Source organism: Pinus tabuliformis, chromosome 3_1 (assembly GCF_031772625.1).
Source record: "Pinus tabuliformis cultivar Carrire ecotype Pingquan chromosome 3_1, CPIR1, whole genome shotgun sequence".
Taxonomy (NCBI): Eukaryota; Viridiplantae; Streptophyta; class Pinopsida; order Pinales; family Pinaceae; genus Pinus; species Pinus tabuliformis.
Genome location: NC_142301.1, coordinates 161,380,356 through 161,404,954, shown reverse-complemented (window position 1 = coordinate 161,404,954; position 24,599 = coordinate 161,380,356). Strand labels below are relative to the sequence as shown.

Sequence of the window (24,599 nt, the reverse complement as noted above, 5' to 3'; positions counted from 1 at the left end):
CTGAGATAGGAACTATCCTCGAAGTTTTAGATCCATTAAAAATAGAAGGTTTCATATTCCGCTGTGGCCATTTCCGCCAGATTAATTGGAGGCGGTAGGGCAAAAGTACCCTTTAAAGTGGGATCTTTTAGGAAAATTACTCCGATATTTTGGAGAGAATGATTCCTTCCGTGGATCATTGGAATGCTTCCCGTAATAAATGGTGGCACAACTTCTGTCGAAGTTGTCGTCGAACTGCTTGGTTGATCTTTTCCCTTGCCGTTCGACAACTGCGGATTGCCGTAATCTTTGTTCCTTGTCGAAATCAAAGCATCATTCTGTTGCTTGGAGGTCGACAACATCAGAACCTGGCTTGGGGAAGCATTTCCACTATCAACCATATTTTGACCTGGGTTGGGAAACGGATCAGTCAACACAGCTGGATTTTTCGGACTCTTAAAGAATCTTTTTATTTCAGCTTTGTATGGACAGTCTGTTGTCCAATGATCCTCGTCACATATAAAACATGGACTTTTTGGTTTTCCTTTCCTAGGAGAGTTTGAAGAAGATTTTTTAGGAGATGATTCTCCTTGTTCCTTCTTCTTCCCTTTGTTTTGTTTCTTCTTGCTTCCTGGTTGATTGGTTTCTTTGCCTTTATCTTCTGATACGGCATTTACTTCCGAAGCAAGAATTTCTTCTTTTGCATTTTGATCTGAATTCTTACAGGCTTTCTTTGACGAAGCCTTTATCGATTTCGCGTTTGCTGTGCCAATCACGCCATCACCGGCATGAGCGTCACTGTTTGATTTAGGAGGGGGAGGAATTGAAAACTCTGGTCTAGGGGCATCAAGTATTTTGTCATAGAGTGTGCCGGACTAAGTATAAACTAAGTCCAAATATTGTGCACGAGCAATCACTTGCTCCTCTGTTACGACTCCCCCCTTGGCCACATCTTCCGTAATAGCCGGAAGTAACGAATTTATAAACTATTCAGCTAATAGCTGATCGGGAACATATGTTTTCACCATCCTACGATGACGACGCCACTCATGTATATGATCAGATATATGGGTAGCAGTTGTCTGTTTGAAGTTGGTTAATATTTCTGTTCCCGTTTCATACCTTATCGGTAATTGGAAGTGGGTTAAGAAAGTCGTGGCTAGGGAACTAAAATTGTCGAAAGAGGCTCTTGGCAATTCAATATACCATTTAGCCGCTGGACCTATCAATGTCCTCTGAAAAAGGCGAAGTCTTATCGAATCGTCGTTAAGGGTGTTCGACGAACACCACAGATGAAAAGTCATCACGTGATTCAACGGGTCTTCACCTGGATTTCCATTGAATTTAGGAATGTCAGATGGAAGTTTATGAGGAATCGCTGGCCACCAAGGGGCATAAGCAATCGGATCGTTGGTTAAACGGTGTAAATCGGGTAACTCTAAAGTTGCCACGAATGGTAACTGTTGATTCAGGTTAGGCGAAGCGTAACCAGGGTACGATGGAATCGCTTGAGAAGTGGGTCTTTGCATACCAGCATAATGTAATTGATGTTGGTATGATTGATACGGTTGGTGGACTTGACCACTGTAAAGTGGTTGGTTTTGACCGTTTTGGATATACGGCTGTCCACTATTCGCAAAGATCTGCTGCTCAGAACCTTGGTACACTTGTTGGAACTGTGGTTGTTGGTATTGTACAAGCCATGGTTGTGACGCCATGTTCTGTTGCGCCATGCTAACCATTGGACCAAGGTGTGGGGTAATTGTACCCGTTTGTACTTGTGTCGTCCCACCAGTTGGCGATTGTGGTTGTGACCCATGGTCAAGCGACTGTTGCATTACAACCTGAGAAATCTGAGGTTGACATGTAACAGGTATTGCTTGAACTTGCGACACGGTTACAATAGCCGGGGTGGTTGGGATGTTCGTCACAGGTACACACTGTTGCATAGAATATACAATCCTTGGTTGTTGAGGTAGCATAGGTACCCAACTACTTGATGCAATTCCAGTATAACCAGAATACTGTTGAGAACTGCCATATGGATATCCTCCCGGAGGAGGTAATGAAAGGGCATACTACCCCCCATATGGTAGCAATCCGGAACTCAGAGGGATTGTTAGTCCTTGAGGACTAGATGGCCCAAATTGACCTCCATGAGGGTCAATCTGTCGAGTTTCAACATAAGAATTACCGGGTATTACTCCGGATGAACAAACTGGAACAGACCATACTGTCGAAATAGTCCCTTGGTGGACTCCTTCTAGCTGTTGAGAGCTAGTTGGGACAGCTGGTATGCCGGCAAACATCGTTGGAGTGACGGCAGGGGCTTCTGCTGTCACTGTGTCATTTGACACAGTCCTAGATGATGACGGTTGTTCAGACATTTTAAGTCTATCCAATAGATTGCCTAGCGATTCTACAGGGACTTCCACTTGTGGTGGATTAACCTCTGATGAAGGAAAGAGAGTGACCCCTACTCCAAAATGTGTTGGAGTACTTGCTTGCGGATCCTCTGCAATTTCCTCTATCGCAATCAAACCTGGTGGAAGAGGAAGACCGTCAGGTCCGTAAAATATTTCTGGTGCCGAAGAAGTGGTTGTTTCGACAGCGACAGTTGCTTGGGGAACAAAACTTTCTGGACCGGTTACAGATGGTACTGGTTCAGTTACACAAGTATTTTCCCCCAGACTAGGATCAGTATTACTGTCCTTTTGTGGCTGTTGAACTTCTTCTATAGAGGCAGGGTTTCCATAAATGTTAGGAGTAACCGGAACCTCAGTTGCAGTTGGAACACTTGTTCTAACTTTCAAAGGAGATTTTGAACCGGTTAAACGAGTTCGCTTTGCCCGTACTGTTTTCGATTCCGGGGACAAAGACGGTTGACTCGTAAGCCTCCGCGAACGACGGGTTTTCAATTGACTTTCTTCCACGGTTCCGGATTACTCGATCAACTAAAATATTAAAAGGGGAAATTTGTGTTTCCGAATTGAATAAATTTTATTAGACGCTTTTAGACACAACTTGCTTTTTCACTTTTTAAGAGTCGAGAAAAAGCTAAAGATGACTCTAGTCTCCTTTGATGTATTAACGAGCCCGAAGTGACAAATGCTCGGTTGGACTTTTTCAGTTATAGAGTTTGAAAAAGGCCAAAAGAAACTGCTCTGGAGATCTAGGCAGAGGGTGTGCCAAACCTTTCGCAAAACCACAGAATACGTTTTACGGTACGAGTGGTCGATCTTCGTGAATGTTGTGTTCACTGCATTGCGATCAGTAGGGCGGCCGACACGGTTTCCTATCGGATAAAGGCTTTATTCCTATAGGGGTATCCCAATATATACGCGACGGTACGTGGGAGCACAAGTCCGTATTAGTGCCACCGACTCTCAGGAGGAATCACCCACCTTCGTCGAGATCGACAGTCACTACGTTTAACGACGCCGGAACATGTCTCTAGCTTAGACCTCTAGATGTTTGCGTTATGTTTCAAAGCGTTGTTAGGTTCATTCAATATATTTTAAGTTGATCTTTTTTAAAGTTTGCCTTTCAAGGTTCACCACGAGATGTATTGATACAAACTCCTAAATGCAGTCTAAGATGAGAAGCAAGCTTTTTCAATCTTTTCGACTTATGAAAATCTTAACTACTGAAGGAAAAGAGAGACAAAATCTTTTCACACAGATCAAAGAGCACTCGCTAATGCACTTTTTCCTTAAATCAACATACAAACTTATATGCAAAATGCAAAAATGCAAGTATTTCTTTTCTCTTCCTTAATGTTGGTGCAATGCAAAAAGAAAGCTGTTGTATAATTTTGAATTTAATTTCAAGTGAAAGCAAACAAGCTTGTCCAAAATCAAAAGGCACCTTAAGATTTACTTGTTTTGACACTAGAAATATATAAATTCAAACCAAATGACGAAAGAAAAAGCTCAATCAGCTATGAACAGCAAACAAACTAACTCTTAAGATCAAAACGACACTTTATCACAGGTCTAGATCTAAGAGGCCACAGCAAGACTAGTTCACTTTCGTTATGGGAAACTATAAATGTACAAGAAATACACAAAGAACAAACACAGTTTATTTATACAACTGAGGCGGAATAGTGACAAGGAAAGTTGGTTTCAGATAGGCCCACTGACTGGTAACAAACAGCAAAAACAAGAGTGAAAACAGGGCAAGAAACAGCAGGAAACCCCAGCAGCACAAGGCAGGACTGGTCCAGCGCAGGTGGAACACTGCCTGTTTGACCTTCAGCACAGGTAGCCCCTTCGGGAACTGCGCTGAAATGCAAACAACCTTTGTACAGCCTGCACTGAAGAACGAAACTTTCGTTTCTGGTGGTTTCCGGGTCACAGATTGCTCAAAAATTCACATTTTTTGCTCAAATCAGAAGCTATCAGTCAAGGACACACTAAGGGATGACAAGGAGGATGAAAAGCTATCACTAAGAGCTTATTAGAGTCTTTGTGGATCAGCTCTTCAAATCATAAACTTGCCCAGAAACTGAGCTAGAGTAGCTGCCCTCTACTTTGTATTTGAAAGATTCAAACACAGTTCGATTCGGTACTCCCTTTGTTTATGAAATGAATAGCAAAAACACAAACAACCAACAAGATACGATCCCCAGTGGAGTCGCCAATTTTTTGTTGGGAAAAGTATCCAATACGGAATGACCCTATCCCACTCTAAGGGTGATAGTACCTCAGCAACAACTGAATACAAAGCTATTCAAGATTACTTCTTTATGAGATGAGAGAGAGAAGATAAAAGGGATCCACTAACCGTTATCTTCCGCTAATGGTTGATCCAATCTTCCCTCTTGCTGCTTGCTCCTAGCTCCTTGCTCTTTCACCGGCCCAGCTACACAAAGATCCTGTAAAAGCACAAAGAAAGGAAACTACAAGAAGCATACATCCATAACTGATTCAAGGATTAGAATAAATCAAATATACAAGCATCAATTCACCATAGAGACACATGCATATAGAAGAACCTCAAATACTTTATTAATGGAAGAAGTAAAGTTCTGAGAGGGTTACAACCATAATAGGCCCAATCCAGCAACACCTCCCAGCAGAAAGAAATCTCCTCTTCACCTCCTTCAAAGCAATCACCCAATAGTTCTATACACAAACCAACAGCACTTCCTTACTTGCACAAAATTCAGCCTCCCTAGACCTCATGAGAGAGCTCTATATACAGGAGATTTGGAGAAAGGATGAGTCAGCTTGAGGCTGGCATGAAGCTGACTAGTGTCCTCTCCCACTTTAGTTATACTTCAGTTCTTGAGTCCACTTGGAGTTTCTTTCTTCCACTTGGAGATCTAGATCCTCTTACTCATCACAAGGCGAATTCCCTGATCCAAGTGTCAGTTTGGAAGCTTCCTGGGCATTTGACACCTTGCAGAATGACTGTGCCACTTGGCCAATCTCGCCCAGCGCAGGTAGCCTTCATTAGATTTGACATTCAGCGCAGGTACAGAGTGGAGCAGTTGACATTCAGCGCAGATGCTCAGTGGAGCAGCTAACATGATCCAGAAACAGCTTGTTTTTGAGTGTTTTCAGGTGGAGAACTGATTTTCAGTGCTGTGGTTTGCTGACCTTGTTCCTCTAGGGGTAGGAACAACATGTTTAGGGACTTTGGATCCCTTAGATTATCGACATTTCATGCTTCATGCTGTAAGGCACAAAAATGTCTATAACAGCGCTCTATTTTGCTTACCAAATTGACATCATTTGCATATTGTATTTTCTGGGATGTTGATATCAGGAAGATCACGAACAGCCTGGAATTTGCATGCTTTTCTTATTTGAGAGAAGCTTAGATGCCCCAATCTTCTGTGCCATAGCCAGTGTTCATCATTTTTGCTTATATATAACTGTTGTTGTCCTCCCTTGAGTATGTATAAGTTGTTTGGAGTTCTTATACCTTTGATCATGGTTTCTCCTGTATCAAGCTCACGAAAAACACATCCATTTGATCGAAATACTACTTCATTTGCTTGATCACACATTTGACTGACACTCAACAGGTTATGGTTTAGACCATCAACATACATAAAATTCCCAGCTTTAAATTTTTCTTTTAAGAGAACATAACCTTTACCTTTTATGACAGCAGGAGTGTCATTTCCAAAAGAGACCTTCTTTTCCTTTTCTAAGGCATTATATGACTGAAGTTTTTCTTTATCACCTGTCATGTGTTTTGAGCATCCACTGTCGATGCACCACTGATTTTCTTGTCCTTCTGCATACAAGGCTATACCACATCTTTCTATTTGCGATTCTTTCTTTCTCCATATTTTGGGATTTAATGAAGTTTTCTTCTTCTGAGATGTTTGCCAAAATTTTCTCTTGAATTCATATTCTTCATGACCAAAGTTGTTGCAGATATAGCATTCTGTTTCATTTCAAGAAGAGAAAAGTTATTGTAGGTCCGTTTCATGATCCCATCACATTCCTTTGATTTCATGCTTCTCTAGTCATGATGGTATTGAAAGCAACACATTGAGCGGCTTTGTGTCCAAAGTTATGACATGAAAAACATTGGCCATTAAAGAAGTTCTTGCGTTTATCGAATCTACTGACCCAGTGATTGTAGTTACTATTGATATTCATTCTTGAAACAGATTGAGTATGATTTACCTGAGCTTGGTTGTAGCTTCTCATCCTTGAAGTAAAGTGAGCCTGATTTACATAGTGATCTACTTTATGCCTTTTTTGTCGATTTTCAAATTGTTCACTGCTCTTTGCTGCATCAAGATAGCTTTTAGTGGAGGTTGACAGCTTCTGTGCTTGGGATGCTTCTTCAGTATATCCAAGACCTGTCTTTATCAAAGGAGAATACTGAACTTTGATAATTTCATTTAAGGTTTTTGATCCTTTAGCAAATCTAAGATTGAGAGATTTTATTTTCTCAATATACTTTCTTAGACCCACAATTTCACATTCTAGTTTTTCATTGTGTTTTTCTCTTTCAGCAAGTTGGAATGCTAGAGTATTTATAATCATATTCTTTTATTCTAAATAGATTTTGAGTTTAGATATTTCTTCATAAAGGTCATCTTCATCTAAAGCGTCTAGGAAATCATCATCTTCAAAAGCCATCAGAAGTCTATAGTCATTATTATTTTCATCTTCATCACTATTTTATAAACCATCGCTATCTTCATGCGTATAGTAGCTGTTCCTACTTACACTTTGTTTTCTATTCCATTTTGCTGATTCCTTACCTTTATCAAGATTATCTTTATGAGGACATTTGGTAGCATAATTACCGACTCTTCCACATGCAAAACATTTGAAGGGTAGTTTACCTCTGAATCTTCTAGAACCCCGTTGAAGGTTCTTAACAAAGTTAGCTTCTTCCTCTCCTTCTGAAATATGTCTTGATTCATTGAGTTCTTCTCTTCCTAAAGCTTTGGATGTGACTTCTCTCATATCCGAGGGACCTCCTTTTCTCATTTCAAAAGCAGTTAAGGTTTCGTGTAGCTGTGTCATAGTAATAGTCTGAAGATCCTGCTTTTCTTCTATGGCAGATACTTTTGATTCAAAATTAGTAGACAAGGATCTTAAAACCTTTTCAACTAAAGTAAATTCTTTTATCTCTTCACCCAAGTTCTTCATGCATATAACAATCTCATCTATACGTAAGAAGTAACTAGCTATACTTTCATCATTGTGCATTTTGAGAGTTTCATATTGAATTCTGAGAGTTTGCAGTTTTGCACGTTTTACCTGATTGTCTCCTTCATACCCTAGAACAATCTTGTCCCATATTTCTTTGGCGGTTTTGAGCTGCATAACTTTGACAAATTCTGATTGTGACAGACTCCCCAGTAATGTATTGACAACCTTGGCATTGGTTTCATATTTCTTTTTACCTGTCGTATCTGTAGGAATTGCTGATGGAAATGTATATCCTCCTTCCACGATTTCCTAGACATCTACTCCAAGAGATTGAAGATAGGCTGTGGTTCTTACCTTCCAATAAATGAAGTTGCTCCCATCAAAGATAGGTAGTCTAATGGATCCCTCTCTTTCGTAGTTACTCATGATGATAGATCTTCCTTCAAGTGATCAAGCTTCTTCTGAAGGACCTGCTCTGATACCAATTGTTGGAACTAATACTGAGAGGGGGGATGAATCAGTATTAGTAAGTCAATAATTTTTCATTTCCATAATCAGATTCATATATGCTACTTCAGTTAATGGAACTCGCATCTATACGCAATTGTGTTTAAGGCAACTAGCGTATATCCTGTAGACTTATGATTAAGTTAATTCATCATATGTTGATCTTTAATCAGTGCATCAAAACCATATAAATAGTAACCAAGTGCAATAAAAATATAGTAGACAATCACACACAAGAACACAAGATATAAGGTGGAAATCAACGTGGGTGAAAACCACCTACTGCAATCGTCTCTATCTTCTTTTTAAATTAGAAACTTATTTTTACAAGTTTTGTACAGGTGCAGTCTTATACCAGTATGTAGGCTTCTACCTGCAGAAGGCTACAACCTTCTCTAATTCTCCAGCTTCTCCTGGAAGGGAGCTACAACCCCCTAGCTCTTGTACTAGCTAATATGTTTACTAGTACGTAGGTGATGGCCTACAGAAGGCTACAACCTTCTCTTTTCTTCCAAGGACCACATTTCATAAATTTTTAGATTGGATCCATCAATAACATCAATCAAACATCAAATATATCTACATCAACCAATCTCCTTTGCACCAATCACAACTGAATCAATCAATCACTTTTTAGAATGCAGTAACCAGAATACAGTAACCAGAGCACGGTAACCAAAACTCAGAACACTGCAATAGCAAACAGAAGCAGCTAAAACATATTTTATGAGGTATACGCTACTTCAATGTGTCGAACCTACATGCATACACTCTTTTCTCCAGGCAAACCTGCGTACAGATCTGCAAATCAAATTTAAGATGCATATGTTGTTTTGATATGCAGAACCAGCATGAATACGTGCCTTTTCTAAAGTGAACCTGCTTACAAATCTGTAAATGATTATTTAAACTTTACAACAATTTTAGACTTCAGTTATACCTAGATCATCATATTTACAGACTACAACATGTGCCAGTTATTCAGATAAATGATCAAAAACCACATAAAGATACTTCACCTCAAGCCTTAAGATCATGACCCATCATTAGATCTTATCCTTCATCAAGCACTAAGGTTCATCCTTGGTTCAGATCCAACTATGCACCATAACCCAATAACCTATATGCTAGATCTTGCTCTTCATCAGATATTCAATCCTTGAGAGTCTTTGCCTAATGAACTTCGCCTCCTTTTATAGTCTTAGGCCTTACTCAATACGATGGACCAAAACCACTTACAACCAATACCTTGGACCAAATACCTGGGGTCAACACTCTGGACCAGATACCTTGGACCAATACCATGGACCAAAACTTAGTTTTCCATCATGTACATGCCTTTCCTTCTGTGAAAGTGCGTGTGTATGTTATACGCTCCTTTTGGTCTGTTGACCCGCGTGTACACGCGGCTTGGTCAATGGGGAACCTGCGTATACCTTTCTTTCTTCATTCTGTGAGTATGAACTGTGATCTATCATCAGAGTGAGTTTCTATCAAGGACAACACTTGTTTCATAGTGCTAAATCTTTGTCATAATGCCAACACTTCCTGCAACAATCTATAAGTAGATCGCAGTCTCACTCGATTTGGCTATGGGAGGTTGCAGAACCAGGTTTCTGCAACCTTGAAGGATAATGCAATGTGGTCTTCTTATTCTATTTTTACTTTTATTTTTCTTAATACTTTATTATTTACTTTGCAGTACTTGAATCATTTACTTAACAATTCCATAAACAACTTAAACAATACTTCACGAAAGTAGAATATAACCAAAATACTGAGCATAAATAAAAGATACATAATAATCATACTTAAGATATGGCCATCAAAAATGTACTTCTTTATATTAACTATTTGAAATTGAGTACAATCCCTTCAACCTGCGCACCTAGCTGCAGGTATCTATGCACTCAACTGCATAGTTTAGGCCTCCACGCACCTAGATGCGGAGCCTTTCCTTCAAGACCCAATAATAGATAGAGGTATTCACTTGCTACTATCTTATTACACATATCACTTCGACTTACATATTTTCTCTTTATATACTAATTACATCAAAAGTACCATGGTTCTCCTAAAAACAAGAAACTATTTCCCAAAATCCATTACAAAAAGAAGGGGTAGTGACCCACCCAAAAGCCCCTAAAACACCGCGCGCTATATAGCTCTGCGGTATCGCACACTCCTCTCCTTAAAATGTGGAGTTTTGAACAAAACTTGGACCAAGTTGGGTTGCGCCCATCGGGCCCCCAACACTCACATGTGACTCATCCTAAGTAACTCAGCTTCTTTGTCTTGAATCATTGCTACAATGTTGTTGTAGGCGATTTTGTACTACTGTATTATTTCTACATCTTGCTTTTCTTCTCTGCACACTTCTTCTAGTAGTGATTCTATCACTAGTTTATCAATCTGTTTCAACACTAATTCTTCTTTAATCAAAGCTCCTAGAGCTTCCCATCTTCTTCTTGTGATTGTTGGAGAGCCTCATCTTGCCATGGTTGATTTATTTCCATCAAAATTAATTCTTTCCTTCGGAGTTGTTCGATCTACTTCTGAAGTGCCTTGGATTCATTGATTCTGGTGAGCTTTTGCAAGACTGGTAGAGTCTTCACAGTTGCCCACATTTCCTCTAACTACTTCTGCTTCTGCTGGATGTCATCTTCTATCTTTTGTATTTTTGAATATTCCTGCAGTGAAGTCCAAATCTGCACTGTCTCATCCAATACTTTACCACATTCTGGCACTATCTCAGAGACACCTTTCACTACAGTATTTAGGTCTATCTCCCTTTGTTCATGCACTTCTGGTGGTGTGGCTGGTTGTAGCTTCATTTTCAGCTCGACGATCTTGATCTCATACTCGAACTGCACATCCATGATCTTTTTCGTTGATTCCTTGACTACAAGTCTGAGATTGGCGACCTTATACTCTACTAATTCCTCTTCACTGACATCCATGTCCAGAACTTCCCTACAAGTGGCTTTGACCACTTCTTTCAACCTCTACTACTGTAGCTCTTCCTATTCCTTGTCCTTGATGGCCTGGTCCAACTATTTCTTCAGCGCAGTACACTCTTTGTCTATGTGGATATTTAACTATGTTGTGCATTGTTCTCACTCCTTTAACTCATGTATGATGCCTTGGTGCATTTCATGTAATACCGGATTGGGAAGTGCTTCCATGTTCATGCTAACATAATCCCAACCTTTTTCCTGTTGATTTACTTCACTAGACTCGAACTGCAGAGCTTCAACAGATATCTGCATTATTTTCATCCCAAATGTTGTGTTAATTACCCTTTGTGGGTGGAGTACTTGGCCTATCTGCACTATTGATCTAGATGTTTACACCAAAATATTCAGCTCTGCAATACTCTACTCAACCCTTGTTAAGATTGCATCGTAGCAATCCTCTATTCTATGCTAGGACTCTGTTATAACTTCTTGGATTTTGTCCCCAATTTCATCTAAGCCCGCCTCAGTAAGGGCTAGTGGCTCTGCACCCTTTGATTTATATTATTTCTACTTCTTTCTAATCTTTGGTGAAGCTCCACTTTGCATCTTCCTATTTCCTTTTCTTGTCTTTGTCTGGTCTTTGGGATATTCTTTGTCATGCTCCTACTCCTATTCTAGCTCTTGTTCATCATTGTCTTTATCTTTTCCACTTGGTTCCACATGCTACAAAGTTTCTTCCTCTGTTTCACTGTCTCCTACATCCTTCTCCTTCACAGTCATCTATTCTGTTGGCCAATGTTGTATTAATGTCATCAGATCATCGTTGGTGACCAAGTATGGTAGAGGGTGCCATGTCTTCATTTCATCCTTTCGAATCTATATATAAATCCTATGAAAGTCTACTTTGAACTTCATAACAGACTTATATTGCTTGTACAATCTTAGTGATAGTCTAGGGTATTGATTTACCACCATGTGTAAATCCATGTGATACAAAACAAAGAATATCCTATTCCCCTGAGCTCGCGATGCCTGCTTGGTATACAAGTGCAAGGCATACCACACACCTTCACATACATCTGATTCTACTAGAGGAAACTACGTATCCTCCAGATCCTTCCATGATAACAATGCTATGATCAATATGATGCGTAGTAAAAGGTCTTACCCTCCTCTGGGCTTCATGGCAATATTCTAAGAATTCTCTAAATAGATGTCTGACCCAATTGTACTGGACCCCATTGTTGAATTGCACAGCTAAGCCCAGAATTATTGTGGGGACTTCATTGGCTCTGTATTTCCACATAATCTTCCCAACTAAGATATGTGCGACAAAGAATACTCCTACTTTTTCTTCATTCTCTACTCTAGAGTCATCTTCCTCCTTGGTGATCTTCACTGCGAGATGGATGATGTTGCGGGTGTACCAGATGTTATTGTGGCTTCCATAACCCCTCCTATACCTTTCTCTTTGAATAATCGAATGAGATATTTAGTGTTCATACAGTAGTGCAACTACAATTTTTCAATACTTAGCTGCTTTCGAGCTCTTAGATAGCAAATTTCCAAAATCTGGGTGGGACTTGACCTTTATAGTGCTTTGGTTATTATAACCTCATTATTATCCTGCATATTACACAGATTTTGTTTATTAACTGCATATCTATCCCTAGATTCTTGCCAACATTGTAGAAATTTTGAATAATTTAACACATATTCATAGAGATTATCCTAATCATACAATTATAAGCGGAACATGTATAATACATAATCTCCTCTACGTTGATCATCAATTTACAGAAGCAGAAACAGTTCACAGGCACACATAGAAGCATCAATCAAACTCATAAACACAATATGTATCCCGGGGAAAGCATCTCGCTAAAAACCCCAACTATCTGTATATTATATTGATTGAATCATGTAACATTACAAAGTACAATTCTTATCACAAGCAATTCAGTACCATCTCCACCTGTTACACACAATACAGCTAAGATCTGATCTTCAAATCTATTCCACTGCTTGCCTGCCTCCACTGCTCAATACCTGCTCAAGAACTGATGAGAATAGCTTCCCAAACTCAATTTTCACCTGCAAAATAGTCACTCACTCTTTGTGGACGTGAGAAAAGGCTAAAATGTGGGCCAAATACGTGAGCAAACTCATTGGCATACTCAATCCTTTGATTGTGCAAGATCTGATGCACAACTATAGTCACAACTGATAGCAATCTGATTCTCTACCACTTGTCCCTGTTGAACTGAACATGCACTGACATGCAACTGAGTTAACTGATGTATTCTTTAGTTGTATTATGAGTTAATAACTTGTGAATTAATTAATAACTAATTCACCCAACTCATCTCTAGTCTATTGATCAGTTAGACTAAATACAACCAATTTAACAAAGCTAAACTGAACACAACTCCATCAACTGCACCTCCAGTCCACTAAACTCAACTCACTTGAGTTCTAACTGAAGTCCTGCATGCAAATATTAGTCATCCCATAGGTAACCACGTATTTCCCTCTGGGATCTGCATGTACCACATCCGTAGCTCATCCTGAAGTGCTCCAAGAGAATAAGATCAAGTTTATAGTCCAAATATTATTATGAGACAATAATATTTGACTTTTCTATTTTTGACAGCTAGTCTAAAAATAGACTTTGATCACTCACACTGTGATCACTCACACTTTCATCAAAAACAGAAGTCCATCTATTTTTCCCAACTTGACCAATCATCCATAAACAGCAACCTGCAATCCATAGACATGATCCATATGTCTAAAAATAGACATAGTCTAAAAATAGACTTGCGCCAAAAATAGCCTGCGGGCCCACTTAGTGAAGGCGACTCTTTTCACTAAGCTCCATCATCTTGTTGTATTCTCAACAAGCATTTCTTGTTGCACACTTTTCAACAAACATGTCTCCAGAAATGCACTTTCCTGCTACTCCAACGACCATTTTTTGTTTCAATAATCATATTTGCGGTGAACTTCGATGCACCTTTCATTGTAGCAGTCTTACATACCTCATCATACTTCTCACTGTAGTGTGGTAACCTTCCCACATCGAAACTCTTTTTTGTAGCATAGTTTGTAGTCCAGTGCCTACTTTCAACTACCGGTGGCACTAAGACTTTCCTCTTTTCTTTTCATAGTGAAGCTACCATGGCAGGGTTGTCCCTATACAGTTTCAACCTATTGACATTCACCCTCCTGGCATCAATTTTCCATTAAACTTCACCAACTGAAATGCACCTCTGTCTATGATATGCTTGATGATATAGGTGCCCAAAAAATGCATTTTAAACTTTCTTGGAACTTCATGAACTTAATATCATGTAGAAGGACAAGATTTCCTTCCTGGAATGCCTTCTGTTTGATATGTCAGTCATGCCAAGTTTTTTCTCTCACTTTCTACACCTATTGATGAAATCTTGCTATAAATATGTCTTCCTCTAATGTGAGAAACCACGCCATTCTTTCATTCATTATGTCGGGTTCGGCCATGTCTATAAAGGCTGCGATTCTTAAGCTCGACACAATATACTCCATGGGCATAACAACTTCTTGCCCATAAACCAATCTAAAAGGTGTCTGACTTGTTAGCTTCTTGCATGTGGTTCTATAAGCCCATAACACCACTGGAATTTTTAGATCCCAATCATCTCTGTTCACATTGCATAATTTAGTCAGTGCTTTTCAAGAATCTTGTTAAAAGCTTCAATTGTGCCATTTACCTGAGGGTCATATGGAGTGCTCTTCTAATGATAAACTTGGAATTCTTCAGGCAACGCCTCAATGGCCTTATTCAAGAAATGTGATCCTTGATTGCTCATCAAAACCTTTGGACACCCAAATCTAGACAAAATATATTCAAAAATGAACTTCGCAGTAGCTTATGCACTGTAATCCTTCACTAGTTGTGCTTCAGCCCACCTTGTCAAATAATCAATCGCAGTGATTATATACCTCACACCAGTTTTCTTCCCAAGTGGGTTTATGGGTCCAACAAAATTAATGACCCATTTGTTGAAGGCCTGCGATGTCACCTGTGGTACTAATGGAATTTCATCCCTCCTTGATGGTTTCCCAGTTCTCTAACATACATTGCATACTTGACCATGCTTCTTTTCATCCTTGTGTAGTGTAGGCCACCATAATCATGCTCTTAAGACCTTCTGCACAATAGCCTTCCCTACATAATGTCCACTAGCTACGCCTCCATGAGTTTATGCCAAATTAGTATGTATTTCATGTTCAGCGACATACCTACACAGTATTTCATCTGGTCCCATATTATACAAATGTCCTACAATCAACAAAATATTAACTGCATTTACCACCAACAACTTGTTTTGCTGCATAGTGTACTCTGCAGAGGCCATTCCTGTAGCCAAAAACTAAATAATATCTGTTAAGTGATCATCTACAATATTGATTACAAACAACTACTCATTGGGAATACTATATTCAGTGCTCATTGGTTCTTACCCTGTTTCTAACCTTGATAGGTGCCTGACATTCTACCATTCTGGATTAACATCCACTTCAATATCATACTCCTGAAACAACAACAACCATCTACAAATTTTCCCTCCTAGGAGAAGCTTATTCACCAGACATTTCAATGCAGAATGATCTGTGAACATCTTAAAATTTTATCCCAGCAAATAATGTCTGAATTTCTGCAACGAATATACCATAGCCAAGCCTTCTCTTTCTGTGGTAGTGTAGTTCTCTTTTGCTTTAGACAACTTCCTGCTTGCAAAAGTTATAGGGTGATCGATTGCTCCTACGTCAGGTTGTGCCAATACTCTTCCCAAAGCTATGCAAGATGCGTCTAAATGAACATGGAATTCCTCATTCTAGTCTGGGAAAACCAAGATAGGCGCAGTTACCATATTTTCTTTCAATATATCAAGCCTTTTCTAGCATTCTTTATTTTATTGAAAGGCCACATCTGTCTTCAATATCCTCTCCATTGGTGCAATTATCTACGCATACCCCTTAATGAATTTTTTGTAATATCCAGTGTGTCCCAAAGTAGTGCACAACTATCTCACTATTTTTGGTGGAGGTAAGTTCACAATGACAACTATCTTCTCAGGATCCACTATCAAAGCTTTCTTGCACACAACATGCCCCAATAGTATGCCAAAAGGCACACAAAATATACATTTCTTTAAGTTCAATGAGATATGGTGCTGCCTACATATGTCCAACATAAGCCTTAAGCTTGCAACATGATTTTTCAACAGTATGTACTCCTTGAATGCTGCGACCACAACTCTTGAAAATATAGTAGGGGCGTTCTTCAACCCAAAAGGAATCATTGTATACTAATATGAGCCCCACTCCATTGCAAATGTGGCCTTATGCCTATCCTCTAGTGCAATCCCAATTAGATGATAGCCAGAAAATCCATCTATGAATGAATAGGCTTCATATCCTCCTACATTATCTAGTACCTCATATGTAAAGAGTTTAGGGAAGGGATCATGCACACATGCATCATTTAGTTTTCTTAAATCCACAAAAATTTTGATTTCTTCTTTAGTCTTATTTTTCTGGACAATAGTAGGACTTATCCACTAGATTATTCCATAGGTTCAATGATCCCTACTGTCATCATTTTATCTAACTCCTCTTTCACCTTTTCCTTATATTTTGGGTTCAATCTATAGGGTCTTTGCTTGACAGGTTTCACATCAAGTTTAAGGGGAATCCCCATGACTCCTAGATCCCTTAATATGCCCTCCATTTATGAAAATTTTGTAGGGAATAGCTCTCGGTATTCGTGTAGCAGATATGTAACTTTACTAACTGTATCTTTGTCCCAATAGTCTCCAATATTTGCAAACTTTAGTTCCTCTTCTGATCCTATATTCACCTTCTTTTTTTCACTAGCTTCGCTATATTCGGTATTTCTGGCTCAGGTCTAGTGACTTCACAGTGTCCTTGTTATTCTTCTATGTTAATATTACGTGGATCTTCATATTCTTTTGCAATAATGTTATAGCATTATAGTGAACATTCTAGCTACATAGTCCAATCTAGTTGCTTCCATGTCAGCGAAGTCGCATTCCCAAAGATATTTTCTCTGACTATATGAAGAGTTGAGTCTATGCATGGGCCATCATCTTCAAAAATGAATGTTAATATAAACCCTTCAACCAAATCTTCCTAATTTACAGTACCATGGCAAAGTTTTGTTTCTAGGTACCAATTCATAAGAATTGTTTCTAATGTGTGGATAAACCCATGTACCCATTCTTGTTATGGAATCTCTTCCCATACTATAGTGCATCGGCGAATATGCTCCCTAGGGTCAATTTTACCATCATACTTCACCTCTATTTTGGTATCTATTGACCCAAACCTGATCCACATTAATCTTCGATAGTATTGTCAATCTGCTATATTTTTCTTATGTGCACCCCACCATCTAGTAGGCGTAGATCTCAGGGCTACATCCAAAGCCAACAACATTTTATGTTATGGTATTTGTCTTTAATAATCATCAAGGAAAGTAATTACATTACCCAAACCATCATAGTAAGGAAAATTACATACCTCAAAGGTTATACAATGAAGTGATTTAGTGATCCTTGCACATCGTCTTGTAGTCACTTCGTGTAGCCTATTTTTCCAATTTTCCAATTCTTCTTCTGAATTTGAGATACAAGAATTGTCTTGTTCCCAACTCAAATTGTTATCTGTAGTGGGGTTAGTCCATTCCTCTTCTTTGGCTTTAATTTGATAGATATTCTCTATATCTGCTACGCAGTACTCATCTTTGACGGACTCTGTATATCTCGCATCTTCTAATGGGTCCAATGGAACATTTATTCTCATGTTTTCCTTTTCAAACAACATTTATCTTTTCTTTAAGTTTATTATAGCCAGATTATCAAATGCCCAATCCAGTCCAAACAATGTTGGATAGGGATTGCTTTCATCCATAATTTCTATCACTTTAAAGTCTACAATAGTGCGAACTCCTTCAATGTCTACTACCACACTTGATAGTCTTCCTAAGGATAAGATCTTTTGTTGGTTGGTCATTCTCAACTGAATTGATGACCATTACATTAGGGGAATTTTGATGTCTAAAATGGGCCTCCTAAGAAAAATGTACAACCAAAATAAAATTTATAAGAACCAATAGGATTCAAGATGATGATGTCAACCATGATAGATGATTCACCATTTTTGGAGTAAAAAAGTAAAAGTATTAAAAAATAATAAAATAATAAAACTACTTTTTCAACTCATATTTTTAACTTATCTCCCTAAGGTTTTACTCAAATTTCAGGCAAGAGTACTCATTGGATGCAAAATTTAATTCCTCAGCCAAGGGTACCCATGTTGCATACTTGCGATGGACCTCGATACATGAAAAATGAGAAATACATGAAAAAACGTAATTGCAGTCACATTTTTCATGTATTTCTAATTTTTTATGTAGTATGGTCCATCAAAAGTATGAAACATGGGTAATCCATGGATGAGGAATCAAATTTTTCATCGAACAAGTGTTATCGCTTGAAATTTGAGTAAACCCGTAGGGAGATAAGTTGAAAATACGAGTTGAAAAAATAGTTTTTTCTTTTTTTCCTCTAAAATTTGATGATGTAATATAATCTTATTTTAATATTTCCTCTATTATTTTATACTTTCCTTAGGAGGCCCATTTTAGACCTCAAAAATCCCCTAATGGTAACTTTGTCTTACCCATCAATTCCCAGGTCGAATTTGGTAAAACATTAGCATCAGATCATAAATCTAGAAAACCCTGATCCATGTCATATTCTCCAATCTCTGTAGTGGCTCTCATTTATTTTCTAGTCCTTCTCTTATGTTGATTTAAATTTTTAATTGTGCATAACTCACTCTACGACACTTCTTAGATGCACATGAATCTATCAATTCCTCTAGCCCTTCTACTATTATACAGGAAAATGACCTCCTCATCAACTCAAAGGAGAAATACACATTGGCTAAAGACTAGAACAAAATCATAGTGCTATTTTCCAGGGTAACACACCCCAGAAATAGAAAAGACCCTAAGTTAACGCACTATTTTTCTTAAAGGGAAACATTACCGAATATTTGTGAGATTCTGGAGGTCAAAGCGCGTGTTGACTAACTGACACTCTACTTTTCACTCAAATGTCAACTTGAAAAGTAGGAAACATCTACCTCTTACCAAACTAAGGACATTTCTATTCCTAATGGAGTCTCATGGAAAGGGAAAGAACAATAAAATGAGGAAACACCCTAGCTTTTGCCTCAGTGGAACTCAAGAAAGAATTGGAAAGGATGAACCTCTCATCATCTATATATTGGAGGCTTGGTCATTGTGAAAGAGGTAAAATGGTTGTTGAAACTTTGCAAGAGATTTAGATTTGTTATGTTGCCAAAACATTGAGAGAGAGAGAGAGAGAGAGGAGCTGAAGGACTAGAGGAGGCTTGATGCAGCCAAGATGGTTGTAATAATTCTTCTTCTATCTAATAATATAGACATGTTTCTTTGTTGGATGGCATTGATGTTGTGTTTCTTTACATGTTGATTCGATTCTATAATTAATAAGTAGATTTGATGCATGCTAGCTTATATCTTCATTTATATTAATGTTTTTATTATCAACGTTTATATTTTGTAGGACTACGCTTTATCTTGTTTATGTGTAGGTTCTGATCTAGGAGTTGGCAAAGAGGTCTTCAACTTTGCTACATTGAGTTCTCTAGTAGGGCTACACCAAGGAATGAGGTAATCCATCTTCCTTTGATTTTTTTATCATGCATTAATATGGATATATGTATGTTTCTTTGTGACAAATGTAGCTAATGTGAAACAATCTACCTTAGAACTCGCGAAGATCCAAAAGAATATTTGATCCACAACCACCCATGCATTAATCCCTATAGCAAAATTGGCGACTTTGCTAGGGAATATACTTCGTTCGCAATTTTTACCTTCCAAGTTCCCAAATCTCTCTTTCTTTCCAGACCTCCCTGTTCTTCTTAGTTCCCATTCTAACCACTTAGGATGCTTCACAATCTCCTCTGCTCTGCATAAGCTTTGATTAGACCCTGAATGACTCTTTTTACAACCTTTTCTTTTGTAACGCACCCTATTTATGCAAACCAGTGAGTTATAATGCCCCCCAGGCTTGTGCACAAAGTGTTAGTCCTACCATTAATGCTTTGTACCTTCTTCTAAGGAGCGTTAGCCAACCAATATCTTGATAATTAGCCTATTCTGTGAATTCCTAGGTTGGGAAGCTGCTTAGAGCCTATTTTAGGGATCTACAATTGTGCACTGTTTTTAGTTGCCTGTTTTTCTGATCATTTTTCTTTTTAGGAAAATAGCTTAAGTGCATTTGTTTTTTAGGAAAAGAAAATGAAAAAAAATACTTAATTTTTTTTATGTTTTAGTTGGTTTGATTCTGCATATGTATATTGGGTTAGTTGTTAGAGAGCATTTCATGTCTGCAAGTTTTGCATGTGTTTACTGCATTGGATGCATGGTACTGAATTGATGTATAGATAACTCTCTCCTTGTAGAAATAACTTACTCATCGAATTGAAATTGAAAAGCATATTTTCTGCATGGTTTGGGTCAGAGTCTCATAAAACTCCATATGTCAACACCCCTTCCGAAGACATTAATACAATACCTTTAAAATCAATCTCGTAATAAAAGTAGTCAACAAATATTTTTTAGCATATGCACATATTAGTCTAAGTTAGGATCTTGGGCTAGGCAATGGTGAGTAAACTGCCCAAGATCACAAAACTGAGACTAGTGTTGTTAAAGAGAGTAAAATCTTGTTGCACTGATATCATCTGGTATTTCTCCCTTCAGAAATGAGTTAAATGCGAGACAACGTTGGAATGTGAAAGAAGGTATCCTACCTTCGATTACATCCCCATTGGGTAATATATGTATTGAGGATCCCTTCGGTGATATGAGAGATGAGTTGGGGACTGAAGTATCTTGCCCACACAATTTATTATCTATGACCATGTCCCCCCTATTGGTGTATGTGATTTTAGGTAACCTTAGTGGCCATAATTTTTTAGGGACGGACATAAGTTGACTGGGGCGGGCTATCCTAGTACCTAAATAGATGAACCTACTCTATCTTTGGTTTTTGGGAGGGTGCTCATCTTAATGAGAGTACTTGGCTCCTTAATCTGAGGTTTAGGCAAAGCTCAAGAGTAATCATAACTGTACATTTGGCCATCTCTCTCTTTTCGCCATTGTAATACTGGATTTCATCTCTAGTAATCGATGGTTATTATACAAATTCATATCCCCTGACTGCTTGCTGATTTAATTTCAGAGTATTTTTTATTTTTAGGTGTTAGTTTATTATCAGTGAAACTATAATATAATATCAATGTAAAACTCTTTGATAAAATCTGTCGGTCACCGTGGCTACATACAACCCTTATCATCAATCTAGGCGATAACAAGGTCTTCCTCTGCTGACTTTGGAGGATCACCTGAGCCTTGGTGACCTAGATTCTCCCTCTTCAGGAAATCAATCTCTAGTATCTAACATTGAATCGCATAACACCTCCCAGGACACTATACTACTAGAGGAATTTTTAAGCGAAGTAGTTGTACCTCTTTATAAGCCTCCCCTCACCAATCTTCTTGGGCCAGTGTTGATTAAGGTAGCACCTGTACCTATCATGTCTTCAATAGTACCAACAACCCCCTGACGACTAATGGATTGTGGTATTTTGTGGACAACTTTGGTCCACCATCTCTTCCCCTACCAATAGTCAAAACACAACTGAATGGTTACCCTGTTATCCAAAAAATGCCAAGTCCGAGCAACCTAGTTACACCTACTATGAGTGGAACCCAATACATGTTGGTTTCTACCCCTTTTGTGTCTGCTCCTAGACCTTCGTCTATCACTCCTAATAGCGTAGTCAAGATGACTACCTTCAGTAATTATTTTGGTTGGAACCCTTTGCTAAGTTATAACCCCCAGGCTCATATGCTTGGGGGAAATGTTCCCAATATGCACACACCAGTCGGGGGAATCACTATTCCCCCTCCACCTATAGGACAATCTAGACCATGATTGATTGACTTACCTCCCCCAAGTGGACACTATTCTATTTTCAGTCATGTACCTACGAAAAATTATATGGCTAGCAAAATCCCTCAACTAGGTTTTCTCTATCTATCTAGGAACCCCCTCCCCAACCTCAATTGAGTCAAGGGGGCACTTTTTAACTTGGGGGAAACTAGTTCCCCCCCCCAAGCCTAATATCCCTTATGGACCCCCACCATATATGAATCTTCCACCACAACAAGGAGGCTATTATCCAATAAATCCTATGTATCATGTTGGAAACAAAATCATGGGAGGACCCTAGCGTCCTTCAATTCATTCTTCATCACCCTGGTCATACTCGGGGGCACCAAACACTTTTCCTTTTTTGGCAACACTCAATATCCTCGATCTGTATAAACTAAATAATGACCCCATCTACCATAACTTTCATTGGCCCCCAATCCCACATAGAATACCTTCCGACATCTCGAAGTTTGAAGAGAAACAAGTATATGATCTGGGTATACATGTCACCACCTATCATCTATGGTTCGTATCAAACTCCATGGTGGATGATAGTATCTGGCTACAACTCTTACCTGCACCCTTACTAGAAATGCTGTCAAGCCATGTGCATCAGTTAATACCTTTGGTGCCCTAGAAATGGAATCTTTAAAGCACTTTCAGCTTCACATCCGCTACAAAACTAGAATGGAAATTCTTACTACCTTCCACCAAGACACCTCCACCCACATCTCTAATCACATTCATGAATGGAGATGTAAGAAGATGCTAGTAAAGGCCCCCATTTTGGATTGCCTATTAGCAAGTTGGTTCTACAAATCTCTTCTTCCCCAAATTTCCAAGGATGTTGCCTTAGGTGGTGCAGTCACCAAAGACCAATTCATTCATCGTTCCCAACACTTATATTTGATTTATTCATAGTTTGGCACACTATACGACGTAATCCACAATTTCCCTCAAACTTCTAATGCTCCCTCTACTCAGTAACCTAGTGCGTAGGCTGATGGTCTCATCGATTCTACCTCCGGGGCTGATGTTAAACAACTTAGCGAGCACATTGCGCAGTTGTCTGTTGATATTGCTACTTCTACCCAATCGACTGCTCTTCCAACCACAGCGATCAACTCTATGTAATCTACATAAAATCCCAGCAACAAGAACAAGAAGAACAAGAAAAATACCTCTCCTTCTGAAGAGCAGCCTACTACGCAACCCAATCCCAAATAGAAAGTGGCTGCCAAATTTGACAGTGGAAAGGAAAAAGTTGTCAATTTTCCTTGCAAAATATGTGCGAAGGACCACATGACACACAAATGTCCACATCTCCAAGATTGCACAAATATTCTTGGTCAAAAGGACATTGGTTGGACCCAGTGGTCCTACACAACCCTTTTCTTGCTCAGTAGAAAAAACATCTTATTTCAAACCCACCGTAACCCCCGCAAGAGGGAAACGCCAGTTCAAACCATTCTTCCTCTGGTGAAGGATCATTGACTGTTTACACCTTTGAAATCATTAATATTCAAACAGGAGCCAAAACTTATGGAACTTCATTCGTTAATTCTCTGGACGTTGCCTTGAGTTCAAATCCACTACTGCCTAATGATCTTCATATCAAAAGGCCTATTTATGATCTTGTGATTCACCCCCGTAAAGGGGTATTTCACCGTATGACACACAATACCTCTACACTTGCTGCCCTGAACTACAATATTGTAAAATATTTGGCGCAAGCACCATCAGCCATGTCTGCACTCGAAGTATTTCAAACCTATTCAGCACAACGAAAATATTTGCTTTCAACCATTGATGGAGTTGAACCTCAGGATTTGATGCTAGAAATTTTCGACATGGAGAAATGTAAGCCTCACCTTTCCCACCAACTTGCATTTTAGGTGTAGGTTATTTCGAAAGGCAGAGTTATCCATCATTGACTAAGGTGCTTTGACTTACATCATGTTTAATTCATGTTGGCTTGCCTTGGGTCTCCAACCCTTTCTCCACTCTCGAGATCCCTTAAAGCATTTGATGGCCATACATTCATCCCAAAAGGATATCTTTCCAGCTACCCCATCACTCTCGGTGGGAAAACCATAACTATGGACAATGAAGTCGTAGATCGTCATCTCAAATATAATATATGCTTTTTGGCCACAGTTGGACTTATGCCATGACTACCGTTGTTTCTTTGGTATTTCGCCTCATCCTCTTTGCATTGGATGGGAGAATAGTCATAGTGGACCAAATTTCCTTTTGTACCCTGGATTACTCCACATTACTTAGTGGTAATGTGCCCTTAGTGGGTGGCATACTTGACTCTTACGTCAGTGTTGGTACCAGTCTTCTGAAGGGTTCCTCCCTATTGGGTTTCTTTCCTCTCCCGCCGCTAGAGGTTCCAT

The 24,599-nt window shown here is 38.9% G+C and overlaps 1 protein-coding gene across 1 annotated transcript in view; it reads right to left on the bottom strand.

Moving 5' to 3' along the window:
* Positions 1-11,236: 11,236 nt before the first annotated feature.
* LOC149186291 (uncharacterized) overlaps positions 11,237-24,599 on the bottom strand; it is a 38,683-nt gene continuing 25,320 nt past the window's right edge. The window contains exon 3 of the mRNA XM_089409286.1: positions 11,237-11,383. Within this exon, the coding sequence (XP_089265412.1) occupies positions 11,237-11,383 (147 nt within the window). The remainder of the gene's footprint in view (positions 11,384-24,599) is intronic.